General features: G+C 52.2%; 2 protein-coding genes across 14 annotated transcripts in view; both read right to left on the bottom strand.

Moving 5' to 3' along the window:
- Positions 1-1,472: 1,472 nt before the first annotated feature.
- LOC144323797 (apolipoprotein L3-like) lies at positions 1,473-13,516 on the bottom strand. 13 transcript variants are annotated; one of them, XM_077914663.1, is made up of 8 exons: positions 13,390-13,515; positions 11,409-11,474; positions 8,483-8,521; positions 8,244-8,307; positions 7,866-7,908; positions 7,572-7,686; positions 6,502-6,634; positions 1,473-3,685 (listed from the first exon to the last, which is right to left on the bottom strand). In XM_077914663.1, the coding sequence occupies exons 6-8, from the start codon at positions 7,600-7,602 to the stop codon at positions 2,848-2,850; spliced, it is 1,002 nt and encodes a 333-aa protein (XP_077770789.1). In that variant the 5' UTR covers positions 7,603-7,686; positions 7,866-7,908; positions 8,244-8,307; positions 8,483-8,521; positions 11,409-11,474; positions 13,390-13,515; the 3' UTR covers positions 1,473-2,847. The 13 variants fall into 13 exon arrangements, with proteins under 13 accessions (XP_077770789.1, XP_077770786.1, XP_077770788.1 ...); XM_077914660.1 differs by lacking the exon at positions 13,390-13,515 and adding an exon at positions 12,742-12,897; XM_077914662.1 differs by lacking the exon at positions 8,483-8,521.
- A 3,302-nt stretch (positions 13,517-16,818) lies between these two features.
- MYH9 (myosin heavy chain 9) overlaps positions 16,819-22,442 on the bottom strand; it is a 91,520-nt gene continuing 85,896 nt past the window's right edge. The window contains exons 35-41 of the mRNA XM_077914658.1: positions 21,724-21,852; positions 20,694-20,782; positions 20,478-20,601; positions 20,045-20,253; positions 19,373-19,481; positions 19,114-19,286; positions 16,819-18,374 (exon numbers count right to left, since the gene is read on the bottom strand). Coding sequence (XP_077770784.1) covers positions 18,257-18,374; positions 19,114-19,286; positions 19,373-19,481; positions 20,045-20,253; positions 20,478-20,601; positions 20,694-20,782; positions 21,724-21,852 — 951 coding nt within the window. The 3' untranslated portion in view covers positions 16,819-18,256. The remainder of the gene's footprint in view (positions 18,375-19,113; positions 19,287-19,372; positions 19,482-20,044; positions 20,254-20,477; positions 20,602-20,693; positions 20,783-21,723; positions 21,853-22,442) is intronic.

The following is a 22,442-nucleotide window of genomic DNA, read 5'->3' as shown; positions in this document are numbered from 1 at the left end:
GTTGGGGACCCAATCCTATTTTCCAGTTGTTTAAATGATCATATACCCATGGGGTCCTGTTATTCCCACGGAATAAAAAGCATGAAGATTGTCTCTATGAGCTTCTGTGGCAATTTCTCTGAAGTTTACCTCAAGTTGTCGGGCTTAGGCAAACAACATTAAAAGACATTTAGAAGTAGAATTTAACATCCACAAAGGTGGGTTATCGAAACATCATTTTTCTCTCTGAAATAACCCTAATTTCTAGAGATAGCCAAATCACGACTCATTTATTTGAAAAACAAGTCCAGTTTTAACAAACTTGGAATCATTATTTGCATAAGCTCAGCAAGAACAACCATTGATCGTATAGACCCTTAAACCTGTTTTTCTGGAACATTTTATAAGGAATCTCTAGCTTGAACTTTTAGTAGCCTCTCCAGGCAGAAGCCAAGTCAAGCACTCGCCTCCAGCATGCCTGCAATACCTGTAGATGTGGGCAGATTGCTCTTCATCAGGTCCCCAGTTATCCTGAGGTTCTTGTACCTGCCAGGAGATGACGACATTCTTTACTCACCTGGTGAGGCTGCTGGGAACTCTGTAACAGGTATCAGGCCAACTGTTCCAAGGGGCTTTGTGGCTTTATGCACGTCTCTCTCAAATATGACATTCCAATTAAAGCCTTGGTAAAATAACCAATGTTTCCAATGCTCTCCTATTACAGAGAGAACAGATTCTTATTGAACTTATGCAAATTACTGTGATTGTCATGGAAGAAAGAATACTCACTGAGACCTTTTGATTATCAGAGGGTTTAGGTCGACAGAAAAGTTAAACGCTTCAATTTGTTCATAAGTGAATGCTTTATCAAATTTCTGTAAGTCATAGGTATCTTACTTAAGACTTTCCTTATTCTGGAAGCACAGACATGAGAGAACCAGCAGTGTTTCAAACAGAAGTCACAAAACCACACTCTTCTACTTAGTTCATTTAGTCCCATGTTACTAGTTCTTGTTTAATTCGAATGCAGCTTTTTAGTTAGTTCTGGAAATTCTTACCCATTCAGTTTTATGATCTTAAAGATATCGCATACCTGTATTCGTCCTAAAAATCCTTTATATGAACCTCCTTCAGGATGAGACACGGTTGACCTTGGCCCCAAGTTGACCTCAATCTACCACAAGGTTCCTTGACCCGCTGCTGACATCTGCTCTCTCTTTTCTAACCGCCCCCCCCCGACCCATGCTTTTTTTTTTTTTTTCCAGATCACCACGGTTCCAACACCACCTTTAGAATTTCATTGGTCTCTCAGTGCACCTGGCCCCCCAAAGCACCAGCAACTTGCCAAATGTTCCCCCACCCTTCTGCCATCGTCCCCACCGCCACCATCATGAGGAAGTCGTCATCTAATGGTCAGTCGACTGGAAGACAAAGGTGAATTGAGGCAGGAAAGAGTCCATTCTTTTTTATATATATAATTTTTTATTTAAATTCAATTTAGTTAGCATATAGTACATTATTCGTCTCAGGGGTAGAGTTTCATGACTCATCAGTGGCATATAATACCCAGTGCTCATTCCATCACGTGCCCTCCTTAATGCCTATTACTCAGTTACCCCCCCACCCCCCACCTCCCCTCCAGAGACTCTCAGTTTGTTTCCCAGAGTTAAGGGTCTCTTATGGTTTGTCTCCCTCCTTGTTTTCCTCTTATTTTATTTTTCTTTCCCTTTCCCTATGTTCACCTGTTTTCTATCTTAAATTCTACTTATGAGTGAAATCATGTGGTATTTGTCTTTCTCTGATTAACTTATTTCACTTAGCACAATACCCTCTAGTTCCATCCATGTTATTGCAAATGGTAAGATTTCATTCTTTTTTGATGGCCGAGTAGTATTCCATTGTGTGTATCTACACATCTTTATCCACTCATCTGTTGATAGACCTCTGGCCTCTTTTCAGTGTTGGACTATTGTGGACATTGCTGCTATGAATATTGGGGTGGAAGCCTGGGTGTCTCAGTCAGTTAAACATCTGCCTTCAGCTCAGGTCATAATCTCAGGGTCCTGGGATTGAGCCCTGAGCTGGGTTTCCTGCTCATGGAGGAGTCCGCTTGGCCCCCTCTCTCAGCTCCTCCCCACCCTTCCCATGGCCTCTCTCCAATAAGTAACATCTTTGAAAAATAAAATAAATAAATATCGGGGTGCACATGCCCTTTGAATCACTATGTTTGTATCATCTGGATTAATACCTAGCACTGTAATTACTGGGTCATAAGGTAGCTCTATTTTTAACTTTTTGAGGAACCTCCACATTGTTTTCCAGTGCAGCTGCCCCAGCTTGCATTGCCACCAGCAGCATCAGAGGTTTTCCCATTCTCTACATCCTTGTCAGCATCTGTTGTGCCCTGATTTGTTCAGGCCATTCTGACCAGGGGGAGTAGAATCTCATCACGGTTTTGGATTTGTAGGAAAGAGTCCACTCCTGCCAGTGCGTCACCACGGGGAGGGTGGGCAGAGGAGCACTTCTCGCATATTCCAACCATTCTTGCTTGAGTATTCCTGGCCTCGCTGCTTGTTCCTGCGTGCCCCTCTTTCCCCACGTCCCCCGTGTCCTCTTTGGTCCATTCTCCTCACTCTCTCCATCCCTGTCTCCTCATTCCAGCCCCATGTCCCTTCCTCCCTGGGACCCCCCCCCCAAAAAAAACTGAATAAACCCCGCCGTCACTGGGCCCAACTAACCTAATGCTAAACTCTGGAACGCCCCCCCCAAATGTTATTTTGCCCCCCTCCCCTTCTAATAAAGTCCCTCTACGTCTTTGTCCCACTCTCGCCCCTGCTCTGTCCCTGCTCGGAGGTCATGGAGTCGGCCCTACATGAGACTCTCATAGAGCCGTGTGAGCAATTCCAACTTTCTCTCCAGCTCCTGGGCCTGCTGCCTCAGCACTTCAGCTAACTCTGCCCTTGCCCCCTCATGCAAGTGCCTTGACTCTTTTACAAGGCTGGCCACATCCATCAGAAGGAACACACCTGAGCTAGCCATGCCCAGAAACCGGATTCCTTTGGTCATTGCCAGAGCAGTACCTCCAAAAGCTTTCTGCACCAGATTGCCACTTCGAACTGAGACACTCCTACCTGTCATGAGGCGCCTGGCCTTGTCTACCAGGTGAGGTTGGACTGTGGCTACCTTCTTGGCACTATTATTCTTTGCAATTTTTTTCAGATTTCTAATGACAGATCCTAAAGAAAGAATTTTGAGTATGGTGTTCTGCAGATCCAATCCAACTCTGTCCCCTTGATCAATACCAGACACCAGGTCACTGGCTTCAGCTCTTGCAGACGATGTGTTTGAGTATTCCACAAGGCTGGTGGACATGTGAGTCACAGTAGCTGCAACTCCCAGCATCGATCCAGTTGTCAAGAGTGTCAGACTGAACCCTGCTGTTACAGGTGCCAGACCCAGACCAAGGACGCCCAGGAGGCCAGACGCAGCACCGGTGGAACTCGCTACCATGTTGGAGATGGTGCAGCGCTTGTGGACCTTGTCAACCTCATCTGCAAGCCTACGGAGCTTTCTTATGCGTTTCTCAAGCTCCACTTTCAACTGGGGAAACACATTCAAAAAAGTCTCCCTAGCCAGGTCTTCGTCTTCCATATCCATGTGTCCTGTCAGGTCATTCAAACCTTCACGTAGTATGTCAGCCTCCTCCCTGAAACAGCGAAGGTCTAGTGAGTAAGAAAGACTGATCTGTCAAATGGGCTTGATTTGATCTATCCTACGTAAACCACAGAAAATGTTTACTAGAAATCGAACGGAAAAGAATTTTACAAATGGAATGAACTGTTTCTGCAGTGTTAAAAACATTCTTCCCATTGCTCATGTTCCGTAAGACACAGTCAGGTCGGGGAAAAATAAGTCCGTGTCATCTGAAGATGCTCTTACTTGGTGGGTATTTGAGGAAGATGCCTCTAGAGTCAAGGTCAGGTCAGCTGGTCAGTGCCACAGTGTTTGTAGACTGGGAACTCAGTAGATGAACACAGGGAAGTGGGGTGGGAGCAGAAAAACTTTTGTTGGGAGGCTCTTCATGTGTACTGAAGGATTAACCTTACCCACAGAGGCCTGCCCTTTGCCTTTGGCACTGGAGGTGAGCTCTAGGCCCTACCTAGGATGTCAAGGCTGCTAGAATGATGATGCCTGGGCCTCAGGCTACTGGACAGCCTGACAAGACGATGTATGATGAAGGCGTTGGGTCATGTGCTGTCAGTTCTGATCTATGGAAGAACTAGAAACTAAAAGCGTTAGTGTGACCTCTAAGTGGAGCTGGAGATCACCAGGTGGCCATGCAGGGAGCATGGGACTGACCCCCAATAAAAGTCTATACCCTGAGCCTCAGGTTGAAAAAGACTCTCTCCATGACCAAACATTACTCAGGCTCTTCTGAGCCCTCTGCCTGACTAGGCCTTGCCGTTGGTCTTCTGTGCTCTGTCCTTAACAGCCTGGAGTGCCCAGTCTTTGCAAGAACCATGATGGATCAGGTTAGTAAGAATCCCCCCACCTTCATGTCTCCTCTTAGTGATTATTCATCCCCAGGCCCCATCCTGCTCCTTGACTAAATCCCTAACTATCTTGCTGTAGTCCCAGTTAAGCCAGATCTCACTGTCCTATGACAAACACTCTCTGGACACCTACAACATGAATTAAGTCTTCTTTACCATTTTAATAAGTGTCACGATAATTGTTTACTTTCACACCGAGAGCTTCCCTGCTGGGCAATGCTCCACATGCCATTGTTACACACTGAATACAGGACAGTAATGCATCCTGAGGACAATTGAAGCTTTGCACTGGAAACCCTCCAGGCCTCTGCCCCAAGTGTCTCTTTCCTTGGCTGAAGGTAACCTGTATCCTGCCCTGTGACACAGCATTACCGAGAGTGACAGCTCTCAGTGAGCTCTACAAGTGCTTCCAGAGACTCATCCAATCTCCGGTGGTTTGGGGAACCCCACTGCCACAATTACCAGTTGATGCCAAAAGTAAGGGCAATTGTAGGGAGAGTGCTCTCAGACTTTACAGTGTAGCTCACTGTGGAACTTGGAATTAAAGAAAAAAAAAAAAAACCCTCAGAGCAAGAAGGGATCTTAATGATCATTTTGCTTGGCACCTGCTCTCATCCCAAGCATGATGTCCTCTGCTGGGGCCCAGCCACTGCCCCAACTGACTGAGAGGCAGCACACCTGCTCCCTGGTTCCCTCAGTCTCTGCAGCGCACATCACTGACCCTCGACCCAGCACCCAGCACACCCGACCTCATAGGTGTCACCAACTTAATTCACACCTTAGCTGGTGACAGCTTCGCATGCATGTCCACCAAGACCATGTGCAACTTGACAAAGAGATCTTGAGAACCTTCTATCTGAAGCACTAAGCCAGAAAAGACCTGCCTTTGAGCAAGCTGGTGGAGGAAGTACTTTCCTCTTTGGTGGGCACTTCTGAGTCTCAGAATCCCTCAATGAGGACAGAATTGGCAAATGCCCCTCTGGAGCTGGAAGCTGTCACATAGCCACACTACCTCCCACTGGCCTGGCTCTGCTCTATGTAGATGACAAGAGCTTCCAACTGGTAGTCAATACTCCCAAACTCCCAGGCAAGGCATAGAGGAAACACCTTCCTATAGCCGCGGATGCCTGGCGGGAGGAGATCAAAGAAGCAAGAGGAAAAAGGTCCCCTCTCCCTCTCACAACACCTCTGCTAGGTCCAGGGCCTCCTCAAGTTTTGTGCCCTAGAGCTTCACCCAGGCCCCGCCCTGCTGCCCAATCCTACCTGGTCCTCCAACCTAGAACCCCTTGTCCATCCTGACCACCAGCAGGAACTGATCCAAGCCTCCTGGGCTTTTGGACGGGATGACTGCCTTTGGATCCTCACCTTTGACCTTGCAATTCACACTGAGACCTTTACCACAATCTTACCAGATTCAATTCCAGCTTCCATTGAATCAATGGCAAATCTGAAACTCCAAGCCATACAGACCCAGAGACCCCCAGGACTGGGCAAAGATAGAATCAGGATCCAACCCAGTTCAGTCCAATTCCAGTTTCTCCACAGACTGATGTGTCAGTATTCTTCTGAATTGTCCCAGAGGAAGTCCTGTTAAGCCCTCATCTCATGGAAGAAGACCCATGGCCCCTGACTTCTCCCAGTAATCCTCTGAAAAGTTAACATTGAGTACCTACTATGTGTCAGTCACTATGCTAAGTAATTTACATGCATTATCTTAGTTTCTTCAGGATAAAATTGAACAGTTGAAGAGACCAAGGCAGAGATAGTTCTACTTTATGTTAAGCTCCAAGGTCACATAACCTGCCCTCTACAGGTTTCCCTTCTCAATCCGAGGCCATTCACTGCCAGTGAATATCATGGAAGACATATTCCTTATGGATTGTTGAGAGGGAACATACTCAACCTCCACCCCAGGATGCTGCCAATCAGAGATCGGGGTGACCATTGTGGGGCATCCCTGAGGTGTTACCTGGGCAATGAGGCAACAGCCACAGCCACAAATCTCTCCCAGGCTTCATGGTCGTTCAATAGGTGATGCAGTACTTCTGGGCTCACGGTGTTCTGGAAATACGCAATAGCATCCTCAAGAAAACTTTCGTTCTCTAGATGGAAAGAAAGAATGAAGGGTTGTTTAGTTTTTTTCTTTTTCCTGTTACACTAAGAGAGAGAGAAAACCAGGGCGTAGCTGGAGGGAAACCACAGCTTTAAAGCTATGTATTTATGGATAAAGGAGGGAAGAGCTGAGAACTGGCCTAGGCAGGGGTACTGAGATCAAAGAATCAGTTCCTGCTCTGCTTTCAATACTGATAAGCAGATGCTTAGTTGGGACACAGGGCAAGTGCCCTAATATAGCCGTCAGGGTGGGGAATGCTGGGAGAGAGGAGGTAAGTAACAGGTTCCAGGTCAAGAGGAGAGTAACAATACTTAGGGAGGACATCCAGTGTAGCAGGTACTGGCCCAAACCACATAAACACAGTATATTTGATCCTCAGAAACATCCACATTTATAGATAAGGTTAAGTAAGGCACCCAGGTCACACAGGTGGGTTGTGGCAAAGACCCGACTGGGGGTCTGGTCGGTGTCCCACTGACCCTCACAGAGCAGTCAGGCTGGCAGCAGGGTGAGAGCTGGAGGGAATGGCCTCTGTTGCAAAGCCCCCAGTCATCCTGAGCCATGCCGGAGGCTTGACCAGGGCAAGAGGGCAGGAGAGGCCTCCAAGGTTGCTGGTCTACCTCCCCTTGCACCCTACCTCAGGACCCCCTCTTTCTCTTTCTGCTGTCACCCATGTCTTTGGGCTGTCCTTGCCTTACTTCTGGGTCATTGGAAGGACAGCAGGGGGAGGGAGAGAAAGTGATCATCTCAGCCAAGACCCTGAGAAGGCAGGAGGGAAGGGTTCCTGCGACCCTGTGGTGGGGACTCCCCTTGACCCCTCTTGGGGGCTCGATGACACACTCAAGGGACTGACTCCTCTGTAGGTTAACTCAGCTGGAGGCATCCCCGCAATACCAAGCATCATCCAGAAAGTGGAAGGTGACTACCTGGGGAGAGTTCACGGCCTTCCGAGGTCATGGTGCCAGCAGTGGGATCTGAGGAGTTTCCCTACAGTTGTGTCTGTGTCTCAGCTGGAAGGAAGTATTGCAGAAGAGATTCAGCCTTGGGGAAGAGAGAAGAAATGGTGGGGTCAAATGTGAGCCAGCTGTGGCAACAGGGAGCAGCCAGGGTCCAGGCCTCTGGTGGTTCCCTCTGGGATGGCCACAAATGCCAAAATGGACTTAATCCCATGTGTTTCTCCACTGGCCTTGGCTGGCTGCTACTTAAGGAAGGTTCCTCACCTCACTCCAACTCACTCCCAAGCCAAGTCAGAGTCCTGTCCTCCTGTTGGGGCACAAGGAGAAGATAATCAGACAAGGAGACTGCCATCTGAAAAGCTACGGAAACAATAAAACCAAACACAGAAGAAAAGATGGGAAGACATGTTCTGGAAATTCCTTGAGGTCAAGAACATGTGTGTTTCCTAATTGATAATAGCTAATATTGATCCACTATCTAGGACAAGCAGGGCTCCTTACTTCAACAACAGCAACAACCAAAAATAAGCTGGACTAAGTAAAATTTTTAAAAAATGACATCAAAAGAATTTTGTAATTTCAATATAATTTCATAAATAAATAAATAAATAAATAAAATAAAATAAAAATAATTTTTTAAACCTTGAATCAGTGTCCTCAGGGAGATCAGAAAGGTGTTTTCTTCATAAAATGAGAACAGGATGCACTGAAAAGCGGGAAAAAAAAAATTAATGGGACCAAAAAAGAGATCTTGGGTATTAAAAAGTGACCAACAAACTAAAGAAGTCTAAGGAAAGGTTGCAAAGGCTAAGGAAAACTTCCAGAAAGTGAAATGAAAATGTGAAAAAATAAATGGAACTAAAGGGGGAATGACAAGTTACCTTTTGAGGTCTTTTCTTAGAAAATCACTTGAGGAAGAGCTGCAGGAACAAAAAGTTTGTGTGCTTATGGGGGAAGTTGACGGTACTAACCAAGACCGAAAGATGTGAGGGATCCAGGAAACAGGAAACAGAACATAGGGAGAAAGGAATCCAAGGAATACAGCGGGGCATGCAGCAAGCCTAGAGAACAACCAGCCCAGGATGGAATAAGAAGTGAATAGTTCTGTGGGGAAAGGGGACTTGACCTAATACCTCACATAATGCACAGTTGTAAAGAAATTGAGGAAATGTTGAACGCAACACGGCAAGGTGCAAAAACAAAGGCAACTAGAAAATTAGGAAAAACTAAAGCTGTGCAAGGAAGCATGTGCAACTGTATTTCACAAGTTACCTCTACAGTAAACAATACTGAAAACAACACAAAGATGTAAACAATCTTGTTTGCTCTTTCACTTTAAGAACACAAGAGACTATTAAATAAGAGAACTAAATGCCCTCGTTGCCAATCAACATGCACCTAAAGTACAATAGCAGAAGCTGAGAGGTGAAGCATGAGGAGAGGAGAAGGATTAACATCCTCATTTCACAGAGTGCGGAGTCCAAAAATCCTGAGTGCAATTGAGAGGCTAAGAAATAAAGACATAAGAAAAAAAGGAAAAAGAAACAAAGGTGTAAATAAATTGCGACCACTAGAAAGGTTTCTCTTTTTTTCTTTGTTTTTCTTTCCTTTTTTTTTTTTTTTTTTTTTTTTTTTACTAGAAAGGTTTCTAATAGAGGATATAATATTAGGGCTATATTATTAGGAGAAGGTGGAAAAGTGTGTAAAAGAAAGTATAAAAATAAGTGAAACTCTTCTCTGTCCTGGTAAGAAAGAACTTTTAAATATCACAATTTAAAAATCACATTTTAAAAATCAAGGGAAAGAGATTAGCTCTAGTGGTTGAGGACTACCTGCATTGCGCCAGGCACTGTTCTAAATGCTCTGTGTGAATTAACTCACATACTAGTTCTCACCATGACTCTGTAAGAAAAGGAACCGAAGCTCTGAAAGGTTAAATAATTTAGCCAAGCAGCCGGCTAGTGCCAGAGCCGGGACTCAAATCCAGACTTCCTGTCTCCCGGAGCCGACTCTTGCACCTATTCTGTTTCCAGTGTAAGAATATCACTTAAAGATCTTGATGAACCACGTAAAGAAAAAGCAAAAAATTAAAAGCGCCTGTGTTTCACTGGGAAGGTGGGTGGGCATATGGGTAAAAACAAGTCCGTGAGTAGAGAGGGAATCTGTACTCTCCAGGAGTGGCCCTGGTGGCTTCAGGCTGAGGGGCACTGACCAGAAGGCCGTGGGTGGACCCTGTGTCAGGACAGGAGCAAAGCAGAAACACAGCTGTCGGGTGATCAGGGCAGGCCCAGCGAGGGGGGCACACGGCTCCCAGCAGGTCCCTCTCTCTGTCTCCAAGCCACTGTGGCTCTGCTCGCGTCCTGCCACCCATGCACGGCCAGCTCTTTGCTCTCAGCTCTGGCCTTCACAACGCATTGGTTCTCCTGGCCTTGCTGCGTCCTGCCCACCAGGTCCCACACACCTCCACGCTCCTCCAAGGCCACTGACCACCCCCTCCGCCTGCTGCCGCTCGTCTCTGGGCCTGGACATCAGGGACGAGTTTACTGGTCATCTTTGCAGCAAGGGCTGGCTGTCCGGCCCAGCCTCGGCCAACAAGATGCAAGGGGACCTCAGCTTAGGGGGGGTCCCTTGACCCTGGAGAGGGGGGAGGGGCAAGGCAGCCAAATGACACCACGAAGCCCAAGGACCAAGAGAAGAAGGAGGAGAACCCGGGGTGACACCAGACGTTTGCCAGAGGTCCATCCGTCCCGTCTTCTGCTATTCTCGGCCTGGCCCTGCCCTCGGCCTGGGCCTCAGCTGGCCTTGGAGGCCGGACCGTGCTCCCTCCTGCTTGCTTAGTACCCGGGGTCCTCGGCCAGCCTGCGGAAAGCTCAGTTCCCGGCAAGGCCGTCAGGAGGAGGAGGAGGGAACCCGACTGCACGGCCCGGACAGGACAGGGGCCCTCCCGGCCCCACCGGCTCTGTCTAAGCTCCAAGGCAGCAGGACCGAGATCCTCACACAGCATCGCCCTGCAAGTGGCTGCGGCCCCTGCTCCGGGGCAGGAAGGGGAAGAGGAGCCGGAATCAGCCTCACACCCCTTGGCCTGGCCCCGGGCCCCCACCCGCGCACCCCTGTGTTCCTCTCTGCTCCCCACCTGCACGTCGCCTCCGTCCAGGCACCCCACGCACCCCTCCTTCCGGCTTCTATTTTTCTTTTTAATTTTTATTTTAAGGAGGCTGCAAGCCCAACGGGGAGCTTGAACTCACCACCCTGAGATCAAGAGTCGCAGGCTCGACCTGCCCCGGCCTTGCTTCTGATCACACCTCAGCCTCCAGGCCTTGGCTTAGGCCGCTCCTTCCGCCCCGGGATTCCGTCCCCCACCTCCCTCACCAGGTCAGGGTTTGGAGCCCCCCTCTCTGCGCTGAGAGGCCCAGGAGCCCGACCTCCTCCTCCCCTGCCGGTTTCCCCCACTGACTGACCCTCCGGGTTCCCCTGAATATAAGCTAGAGAGAAAACGCTACAAATGTCCTGGAAGAAATATTAAAAGAAAAAAATAATGTCGAGTTGGGGAATCGTTCCTAGTCAAGATGGAAATCCCGGATGCAATAAAGGGAAAGTTTCAGTGATCTGACCTGTTAAAAATTGAAAATTGCAAAGGGCACCATGAACACAGTCAGCACAGCGAGAGGCCAGGAGGTACTAGCCAGGATCTGAGAGCAGAAGAGCTGAGCGGGCCCCAAACACGACAGATCCTATGAATCAGCGTGAAGAGACTGAAGCCAAGTTTTGAAGGGACGTGAACAAAGAATCTCCAGGGAAGGGACTCACCCAGGGTCACACAGTCTCCGAGGGCGGGCGGGCGCACGGGAACACCAGGGCTTCCGATGCAGGGGTCTGAGGAGGAAAGTGACTTTAACCATCCAAAGGCCTCTAGGTTTGTCTCTGCCGGCGGAGACACACAGATCTAAGCTCACACCCTTAGAGTGGTGCCCACAGGTCTACACTTCGGCGTTTTCAGATTACGAAGTCCACCGGCCTCTGCTGCGACCACAGACCCTTAACACCCGCCTCCACCTTCTTTCTTTCTTTCTTTCTTTCTTTCTTTCTTTCTTTCTTTCTTTCTTTCTTTCTTTCTTTCTTTCTTTCTCTTTCTTTCTTTCTTTCTTTCTTTCTTTCTTTCTTTCTTCTTTCTTTTTCTCTCTTTCACTTTTAGTATTTATTCATGCGTGACACAGAGAGGCAGAGACAGAGGCAGAGGGAGAAGATGAGGGGCTCCTTCCCAGGACCCCGGGATCATGACCTGAGCCAAAGGCAGACACTCAACCACTGAGCCACACACGTGCCCCTCTGGCTCTTTTTTTTTTTTTTTTTAAGAAGTTATTTATGATTTGAGAGAGAGGACAGCGAGCAAGCAGCAGGGCTAGTGACAGAGGGAGAGGGAGAAGCAGGCTCCCCTCTGAGCAGGGAGGATGTGGGGCTCCATGCAAGGACCCTAGGATCATGATCTGAGCCAACCAGGCCCCGCCCCCCTCTTTCTGATGGGGACACACAGGCCTCTCCTCTCTTCCTGCCCCACAGAACACGGTAGAGAGGGCCCAGTCGGGGGGGCGGGGGGAGCAAAGCCCGGCCACCCCCCTGCTCTGTCCCCAGGTCACGGTCACCCCACCGTGGGCAGTCACTCCCCCTCAGATTCCCTGCAGGCCTTCAGAGACAATGTGGGCGACACAAGGACCCCAAATCCTGGTACCTCAAGACAACCCACCCGAGCCTTTGCACCCCACAGAACTCCTTTGCTGGTCAGCCTGGCAGCAGCGCCCTGGGGACGCCCCAGAGGCTCTGACTCCCCTCCCCTCCTCCACCTCCTCTGCTTCCTCCCAATTCCCCAAAGACATGAGCCTCCGGACCTGGCCCTGCCCTCTCGGCCTCGAGGGCCGTCTGGAACCCTCTGGAACCCGGGCTGAGCACTGTCCCCTCCCTCTCTACTGTTTGGGGGCTCAGAGGGAGGGGGGAAGCTATCAGATGAGCGAACCCGGGTTCCAATCCGGGATATGTCCCTGCTTAGCTTAGAGCCTGGGCTGGAGCTCCAGGTCACAAGGATCCTTTCCTTATAGAGTGGCTTGGAGGGGGAGCCGCCGGGCCGGGCCCCAGCCCCCCAGCTTACCAAGGGCTCTTCATCACACTCGGCCCACCACGTCCAGCTGGTCTCAGCCGTGGGGACCCGGTCGCCGCTGGGCGTCTTGCGGGAACCACACGGCTGGGCCCAAAGAGAGCAGGGCCCCGATGGGAAACGGAAACCCCCACTGCTCGTGGTGAACCAATGACACCCAGGCTCATCCGGAGCCCGTCCTCCCTGGGCAGTCCCCGGCCGCCACAGGAGCAACCGCGCCCCTGACACCCCCACCCCCCACCCCACAAGCGTCCCCCTCCACCCTGTGGGTTCCTGCCCAGCCCCCTCCTCCCTGTCCTCCCACCCCACGTCCCCCCACGCCCGCCTTATTCTCCTTCCTGCCCCGACTTGCCGGATGCTCCCTGCGCACCTACCACTTCACAGCCACAAAAGGCCACACCCACGTGGCTCCTAGGCACCCGGTACCCAGATCCCGCTGCAGGAGCACCTGCTTCTCCACCCGGAACAATCGGGCTCATACATCAAAGCCCAAATCTAGCATCACCGCCTCTGAGAAGCCCTCCGCACCGGCCTGGCAAAGTCCACGGTCCCTTACTCTGCTCCCATGGGCCCTGGGGGAGGGCTTAGCTCCCCGGCTCGGCCACCAGGTCCCGGTCTTCGCGCCACCACCGCGGATCTAACCTGGTGTCTCTAGACTTGTCCCTGATGTCAGGGACACCCCAGCAGGCCCATCCTTGGTGGCCGAGTGCTGTTTGCTCGGGTGCAGACCTTGTGGGAGAGGAAATGAGGGTAAGGCTGTTTTCTCAAAAAAAAAAAAAAAAAAAAAAAAAAAAAAAAAAAGGCTGTTTTCTCTCCACCTATTTCCACTTGATGTAAGATCTCTTTCTCTTTCTCTTTCTCTCTTCCAGGAAAGCTAGTGTTTCTAGGAAACAGAAACAGCCAGCGAGGCCTCCTTCCCACTGGGAAGGCAGATGCCCAACAGCAGAGTCACGCAGGCGTCCCTTAGCCACTACGTCTAAAACAAAGCAGCATCATGGGTGGGTGGGAGGTGGGCAGCTCGGCTCCTTCCCTAGCACAGTGTTTATGGAGATGGCTCTCTTTCAAGGGGATCCAACAGCAACGAAAACCTAAATCACGGTTATGCTCCGTTACAAAAAAGGGAGGCACCTGGCCAGCTCAGTCCATGGAGCTGGCGACTCTTGGTCTCAGGGTCATGAATTCGAGCACCATGGTGGCTGTGGACATTCCTAAAAGTAATTTTATACTTAAAATCCCCAAAACCAAAGAATAAGAATGATGGTGGTGCTGGCCACAAAACATTGTGAAAGTATTTAATGTTACTGAAGTGTTGGGCGCCTGGGGGTTCAGTGGTTGAGCGTCTGCCTTTGGCTCAGGGTGTACCCCGGCGTTCTGGGATCGAGTCCCTCATCGGGCTCCTCGCAGGGAGCCTGCTTCTCCCTCTGCCTGTGTCTCTCCCTCTCTCTGTGTCTCATGAATAAATAAATAAAAATTTAAAAAGAACACTACTGACGTGTATGCTGAACAATGGCTACGACGGGAATGCGGTGGTGTGCATATTTTACCACCATAAAAAAATCGGAGGGAAAAAGCCAGTCACCAAAGAACAAATACTGGATGATTCTACTCATATGAGGTACCTAGCACCCTAAAGTAATTAAACTCCTAAAGACAGCACAGCAGTGGTTGCCGGGGGGTGACCAGGGGACAGGGGCCTAATGTTGAGTGGGGATGGAGTTTCAGTTTGGGAAGATCAAAAAAGTTCTGTAAGTGGACAGTGGTGATGGTCACAGAACAGTGTGAATATGCCTAATGCACTGAACCGGACACTTAAAATTGGTTAAAATGGTGGGGTTTCTGGGTGGCTCAGCAGGTTAAGTGGCCAAATAACTCTTGGTTTCGACTCAGGTCACGATCTTAGAGTCGTGCAATCGCCCTCTGCCTTGTTTTCAGAGAAGAGTCAGCTTGGAGATTCTCTCCCTCTGCCCTTCCCTCTGCTAATGCTCTGTTTCTTTCTCTCAAATGGAGGAATGGATCTTTAAACAAAAAATTTTTTAATTAAAAAAAAATGGTTAAAATGGTGAGCACCGACATCTGGCAACATGCACAGATCTAGAGGATATGATGCTAAGTCAGTCAGTTAGAGAAAGATGAATGCCATATGATTCCACTCATCTGTGGAATTTAAGAAACAATACAAATGAACAAAGAAAAAAGAAACAAAAATGAACTCCAGACTCTTTTTTAATGTTTCAAGATTTTATTTAAGTCAGACTCTTAAACACAGAGAAGACACACTGGTGGTTGCAGGAGGGAGTCGGGCAGGTGTATGGGGGGACAGGGGAACAGGATGAGGAGAGCGCTTGTCATGATGAGCACTGAGTAACGTACAGAACTGGATTTCTGTATTATACACCTGAAACTAATGTAACACTGCATATTAACTATACTGGAATTCAAATTTTTAAAGTTAATTAATTTTTTAAAAGAACGCACTTCTTGTGATGCATGTTGAGAAACAGAAAAAATTGTTCATCATATTGTGCACCTGAAACGCATATAAGACTGTATATTAACTACTTGAATTAAAACAAAATAAGAAACGAAAAATAATAAATCCCTAAGAAGCTCAACCTTGGTGGAAAGAAATAAGAGCACCGGACTCCTCCACGAGGGCTGTGCATGTAGGGATTTTACCCTCTGCTGTCAAGAAAAAGAAAGAAGATCCCTCCCTGCCCAGCCCCGACGCGCTACCCACCACTGGCGGCCAGTGAGCAACCGCACAGACCTTGAACTCCTTTTCTTCCCCATGGAGCTTGTGTTCCCAACAACCCTCCCGGATTTCCTCCAAAAAGGGAATAAAAGCTACCTCGCCTTTGTCTCTCCTGACTTGCCATGGTTTGTTCTGAACTGCCATTCCTCTGCTGTTCTCGAATAAACTCATTTTGCTGGTAAAATGGCCCTTTTATTTTTAAGGTTGACAGCCCAGAGGGAGAGAAATCCTTAAAACCCTCAAGTATTCTAAAAATGTGGTTTTCAGCCCTAAGTTCTCCCTGTTGGCTGGAGATGAGTCACAAAACTTCCAATACCACGAGAACTGGCTGCTGGATCTCAGCCGGCCAGCGGGTGCGCCCGACAGTCTGAGTCCCCAGTGGCCGGGCCGCAGGGGGTGGGGGCTAGGGCTGGCTGGGCCCATGTTGGCCCGCAGCCCCTGGCGCGGGTGTCAGGTGCTCCTGACCCAGCTCCTCACCTCCAGGGGGTCGGAGAAGCTGCCCTGAAGTGCTTCTGTCAGGGCGCCGTAGGCCCGAACCCCGCTGTGTCCAGGTCTCCCTTCCACGAGTGGTGGAGACTTCAGGGCATCACACAGCCCTGCTCAAATGCCACCCCCCCCCCCCAGCTTCTCACCACACCTCGGTTTCCTTGCTTTTGGAAAGCGTACATACCTGACCGTGGTACTGAGGGGATGAAGAGAGGAAGGGATGAACTGTGCTCGGCACACAGTAGGTGCTTAATAAGAATTGCAATTTCCTGAGCACTCACTGTGTAGCTCAGGCACTGAGCAGTCCCAGTATCTGCATGACCTCCGTCCGTCTTCCCAGCACACCCTTGAGGGCGTCTGCTGTCCCGGTCACCTCCATCTTCAGACGAGGACACACACGGACTTGAGAATCTAGTCCTTTCCCCCAGATCATGAAGCTGCCCGTCACCGACTCCCTTGGTCCTGCTCGTCCAGAACTCAGCTCCAGAGGAACCTCCAGAGAGCAGGCTTTGTCTGACAGCGAAGGAAGCTCCTGGAACTCAGCACCTAGGTCCGTGTCCCTAACCCCAGTCAAGCACACGTAGGTACTCAGTAACTGAAGTCAGCAGAAGTTTCCAGGAGATCCTCTTAGCGCCCTTGCCCCGGGCCCAGCCTGCCTTTTGAGCTTACCCTTCCCTGCACAACCACCGCCCCTCATCCAAGCCTGTGCCTCAGCCATGTTGCACTTCCAGAAGCTTCCAGAAGATGCACAAAGTAGGTGCCCGCTGCAGAAGCCCAGCACAGTCCCATCCAGGCCACCTGCTTGGACACACAGACACCACCAGACACAGGGCTCGTAGCACATGGTTCTCTTTATTGTGACGCTCAGTGGAAAACATCTGTAAACCAGCTTACTGTAGTGGTGACAGCTGTAACACATGCTAAGGCACTTTTATTATATAAAAAAGGGGTGGGGCTGGGAGCTCCGTTCACTCCTTTGTGACAGCAACTGGGACCTGAATTCAGAGCTTTTTAGCCATATGTAGCTTTCATATATCATCATGACTTCAGTTGGTTTTTCTTTAAAAAAAAAATGCCTTCTTTGCTATAAGTAAGTCTAAATGCAGCATATACAAAACAGTTAGGAATACAGGTAAATTCAGCAACCAGTGTAGACCAGTGTAGGACAAGCTACTCTCTTCTAAACATGGTTCCAAAGGAAAGGCAGTGATAAAGACTTGGAATTTTATCATTTATTATAAGGGGAGGGAAACTTTTTTTTTTCCTTTCAAACACAACCGTGCAGATGACAGATTTTTAAACCATACCGAGTCCTCGGTGCGGATAGTCTACACTCGGGCCCCAGTCTCTGAGTAGGTACAAGGTCATGCGGGAGGGCCACTGGCCCTTTGCAATGCTCTGGCTGTCAGACTCGGGACAAGTCCCTTAACCATTAAATATATTTGGTCCCCAAGAACGTTGGGAGAAGCCACTGCTGGCCTTTCCAGCTTGGCCCTGAGGCCCTGTCTGCTAGGCCTGGCCCCGCTGTGGCAGGGGCAGGCTGCCCTCGGCAAAGGAGGGAAGGGGGTCGTCATTGCACTTGAGACACTTTAGAAACAGGAGGGGACAGTGGCGCTGCCCAGAGCAGGTGGGGAGGAACGACTCTCCTTCCCCGCCCCCCGCAGTCTGTGCCCCGCACAGAGGTGGCAGCCCTGGGCCTGCTCTTCCCCAATCACCCAGGGCCCACGGGAGTTGGGGGGGCCAATGGGGCGGAGGTTGTGAGGTCGCCGTGTGTGATTGCCAACAGCAAAGGAGGAGGGGGAGCTGGTGGCGGAGGTGGGGGAAGGTGACAACTCTCCTGGGGTGTCGGGCTATCAAAACTTCTTAGTCTGAAGAAAAATAGATTCGTAGAAAACTCTTTGCCCCTCCCCGGTGGCCTGCCCTCCTTGCCTCGCCATCTTGTGCTTTTTTGGCAAGAGAGGGCCAAAGATCCTGCTGGTCACTCTGTTCCCAGGCCAGTGGCCCAAGACTCTGACTCTTTGGTATCAGGTTCTGGGGGTAGGAGGGGAGCAGGAGGGGGCTGCAGCAGAGAAAGCCGAACGCCCTGGAAAGGCCTGGGGTGGGGAGCGGGCAGGGAGGCACAGGCCTGAGGTCCCCCGGCCTGGTGGGACTGGGTGAGGAGGTCATAGTCACAGCAGTCCCAAGAAGGTGGACGGGGTGCTGCGGGGCTGGAATGGGGAGGCGGAGTCGTCTGTCGGTCTGTCCATCCGTCTTGGGCAGCCGGAGGAGAGGTTACTCGGCAGCTTTGGCCTCAGCCCCGTCCGCCTTGCCGTCCACCTCCTCGTCTGAGCAGTCGCCAGCACCTTTCCGGGCCACCCGGCGGGGCACAACAAACGGCAGGTCCCCTCGCCTGGGGGCAGAGGCACAGCGTCAGCAAGGTCGCTAGGGTGGCCGAGTACCGCTCACACACTTCAAAGCCATCTTTAGAGGGACACGAGGCCCAGATATCCGACAGGGCCTCAGGCTCCCTGGCTTCCCACTTTACCCCAGAACACGGGTGCACAGACGTCACCTTTCATACAGATGCTCAAATGGCATACAAAATGAGGTGAACCCAAGAGGTCACCGAGTGACCATCCTGTAAGCACATCCCAGCACCTTCTCCTGATCACGCATAAGAAAGTTAATATTCGTTGTGGGCCAGAATGTTGGAGAGAAGTGAGAATCCTGGAGAAAAAGACCCTCTGCCTCCCCCACTTGAACTTCTTCAGTGGACCCGCTCCTCAGGAGCCACACCGCAGCCCCCCAGGGGCGCAGGCCTGGATGGTCAGGGCCCTGGGCCACACCCAGCCCATGCATGCCAGGGACCGGCAGGCCACCTCGGGCCACCACTGGGGCGAAACACCCAGCCTGGACACCTTGTGAGGTTTGGAGCTACCAGGCCAAGTGTGCAGGCAAGATGGGGACAAAGGACCCCAAGAGCCGCCGTGCACCCGGAAGGCCGGGGAGCGGTCCAGCCGCGGAGGACAGCGCAGCATGGGGCGCCTGGCCACTGACCGCCAGGGCACAGATAGAACCAACTCTGGAAGCTTTGTCCACAGTGCACCCTTCAGAGCCCACGGGCTTCGGGGAGGGGAGGCAGGACTCACCTGAGCTTGTTCTTGAGGGAGCTGACCTCGCGGTTCATGGCATCGGCGGTCTCGGTGGCGTCCTCCAGCTCGCGCTGCAGCTTCCGGCGGGAGGCGTTGGCCCGCTGGGCCTCCTCCTCGGCCTCCTCCAGCTGCCGCTTGAGCTGCTTCAGGCGGGTGGATGCCTTGTCGGCCTGCAGAGACAGGCGGCCGGCGGCCCCGGTTAGGGACGGGGGCGCGGGACGGTCCCGGGGCCCCACCGCTTGGTGTGCACACACACCTGGTCCTTGAACTGCTCGGCGTTCCTCCGCTCGTCGTCCACCTGCAGCAGCACGTCCTTGAGCTTCTTCTCGGCCCGACGCACCTGCTTGCAAGCTGCCTGGCGCTCCCTGAGAGGCACAGACGAGGCGGCTCAGGGACCCTCCTTCACAGGGTCCGGCCACCTGCCAGCAGCCGGATGAGCTGTCCTTAGGCCTCGCTGGCATCTCCCCACCTGGAGGCTCTGAGGCTGAGGCAGGCGCTCGTCACTGAGCACCCACGACCGTCGGTCTACGGGAGGCATGGTGACCAGCTCCATTTCACAGATGAGCAAACGGGCTCAAGGAGGGAGGGGCACAGTCCCAAGAGCATGTATGTGGCAAGGAGAGGGAAAACTGAGATTTGGGGCCCGGGGCAACCTGCCCATTACCACCAAAGAAGCCTCAGTCTTACTGAGCCTGCAGACTGGCTGCCCGATGGGACAGGAACCCTCACCTCTGCTGATTCAGCCCCCAGGGACGGTCACCAAAGCCCCCAACCGCAGAGGTGGGCCGTGGGCTCCTCCGCGAACTCCGTGAAGCCCAGTGGAAGGGACGAGGGCAGGTCAGGAGGGGACATGGGCCCCGGGACTTGGGATTCAGGCAGGCACAGAGCACCCTGCAGGATGTTGCAGGTGATGGGCAGGAACACCTACTTGGTCTCGTTGTCCAGCTGCTCCTCCAGCTGTGCGATCTTGGCCTCGAGGGCAGTGATGGAAGCTTTGTACTTGGACTTGACGGTACCCTCCATCTCCTGCAGCTTGACCTTGAGCTCCTTGTTCTGGCGCTCCAGCTGCTGCCGCGCGTTCTCGTTCTTCTGGGCGTGGCTGCGCTCGAGGTTCAGGTCGGTGTTGATCTGGTCGATCTGTGGGAAAGAGGGCAGGTGACCTCGAGGAAGGCCGGGCACGGGGGGCAGGGAGCACGATGGGGCAGAGGTGGGGCCGCTGGGTCCCACAGAGCCCCAAGCTCTGGGCCCTCCCAGGGTAGGGAGCCCTGCCACATCCAGGGTCCAGAGAGGGAAACCAAGGGAGGCTGTTGCAGGTGCCAGGATGCGCTGGGAGGGGCGCCCAGGGGCCCGACCCCGCCCACCTGCAGGTTGGCCTTCTTCAGCCGATCGTTGACCAGCTCCGTGTTGCCCTGCTCCTCCTCCAGCTCCTCCTCCAGCTGGGCAATGCGGGCCTCCAAGCGCCGCTTCTCCTCCAATGCCAGAGCTCTGGGTGAGGCAGGGAGGCAGAGTGAGACGGGGCCTGTCCCGGAGGAGGGGCGCCCCCCACCCTCAGCTGAACACGCCACGCCACGGCTCACCCCTTGCCGCTGCTGTTGGCGATCTCGTCTGCCAGCTCGTCCCGCTCCTGCTGGGCCTGGCGCTTGGCACGCTCGGCAGCTGCCAGTTCCTGCCACGAGAACCCAGACCGTGACCTGCTGGGGCCGCCCACCTGAGGCCCCGCAAGCCCCCTCCCCCGTTCCTGGCACTCTACAGCACCATGCTCCCCAAGCCCCCCAAGCCCTGGCCCTTCCTCTCGAAACCTCTCCCAGGTCTGCCTCCTCCATGAAGCCCTTCCTCATCAGCTCCTCTGATTCCTTCCACTGAGGCCACAGCTTAGGCACCACATGTTTGCAGAGCCCCTAGATCTAAGTGTGGGAACCAAGTCATGTGCTGGGGATGTAGACATAAATAAAAAACCGTTCTTCCCTGACGGGAGGCTGGTCCCTCTGCATCCCAGGGAGACCAGAAGTCAGAGGAACGAGGCAGGGATGGGAGTTAGGGCAAGAGCACGGGGCCTCTGAAAGTCAGGTGGGTAAGGTGGTCTCAAGAGAGACCCACACATGACCTCAGAGGGAGGGATCACCTCAGGCCAGGCAGGTGAGAATGGACTAGGACAGGCCTGGACACCCAGCCCAGCCAGGAGCACCGGGTGGCCAGTCAGCTCACACTGTAGACCACCTAGGGCGGAGGGGAGGCTTCTGGGATATGGCTCACAGGTGACCGACAAGGCAGTGCGGGTCTGGGAAGGTTCCCCCTTGACAGGAGCCAACGCCCAACAGGAGGTGGTGATTATCACAAAGCCTCATTTCACGCAAGGGAGCTGGCCCCAAATGGCGACAATTTAATTCACACAGCGTTTTAATCACACCAGGGAGCCCAGCTACTTAATGAAACCCTGCAGGGAATTGTTTCACGAAGCCAAAACCACCCCCAACCCACTGCTGGAGTCAGGCTAGTTCGCTGCCAGCTGCGCTGGGTGGCCCAGGCTGGCTGGGTGGAGGCCCTGGGTGGCGGCTCTGGGCTGCCCCCTGCTGGTGACCCCGAGTGCCCCCCTGAGGCCCGGCCCACCTCCTGCAGCTGGATCATCTCGGCCTCCATGCTCTTCATCTTCTTCTCGTTCTCCTTGGCCTGAGCCAGGATCTCCTCACGGGAGGCACGCGTGTCATCCAGTTCCCGCACGCAGTCCTTCATCTGGGCCTGGGGTGCAAGGACAGGCTTGACACCCTCACCACGGCCACCGCCCCTCTCAGGGATGCCCCACCCCTAGAACTTCAGGCGGCCCTGCAGCCCGGAGCCATGTTCAACCGACTTGGCGGTAAAAGGGCAAAATAATAAAGACAGTCGTCTCTTTTACCCTGTGCCATTTTCACATGATTTTGACCATCAGGATTTACCAAGCACACCTCTGGCAGCGTTAACGTCGCTGGCTACGCCTTAGCCCAAGCTGCAACTTGGGCCACACTTTCTACAACTGGCTGTTGACCCGAATGCGGCACTCTGACACCATTCCCGGGACACCTGCCACTCTAGGTCAATGCCCACCTGCCGGATCAGCCCCCACTACAGGGTAGAAACGCGTCTCCTCTGTTCTTCTCCCATGATTCGTTTTAACTCTAAAGATCTTGCTCAAATAGGGTTTTTTTCCCTCTTCTGCAGATAAATCCCAAATTGAGATTCCCTGGGCCACAAGGCAGCAGATAGAATTGCCACCAGCAACAACCCTAGGACCTCACCAATGGCCCCGACTACATTCTTCCCGTGGCTGCTCTTCTGGGTACGATGTGGTT

This window comes from Canis aureus, chromosome 11, assembly GCF_053574225.1.
Source record: "Canis aureus isolate CA01 chromosome 11, VMU_Caureus_v.1.0, whole genome shotgun sequence".
Taxonomy (NCBI): Eukaryota; Metazoa; Chordata; class Mammalia; order Carnivora; family Canidae; genus Canis; species Canis aureus.
The sequence above is the reverse complement of the archived record's forward strand: the minus strand, read 5'-3'. Positions and strand labels throughout refer to the sequence as shown.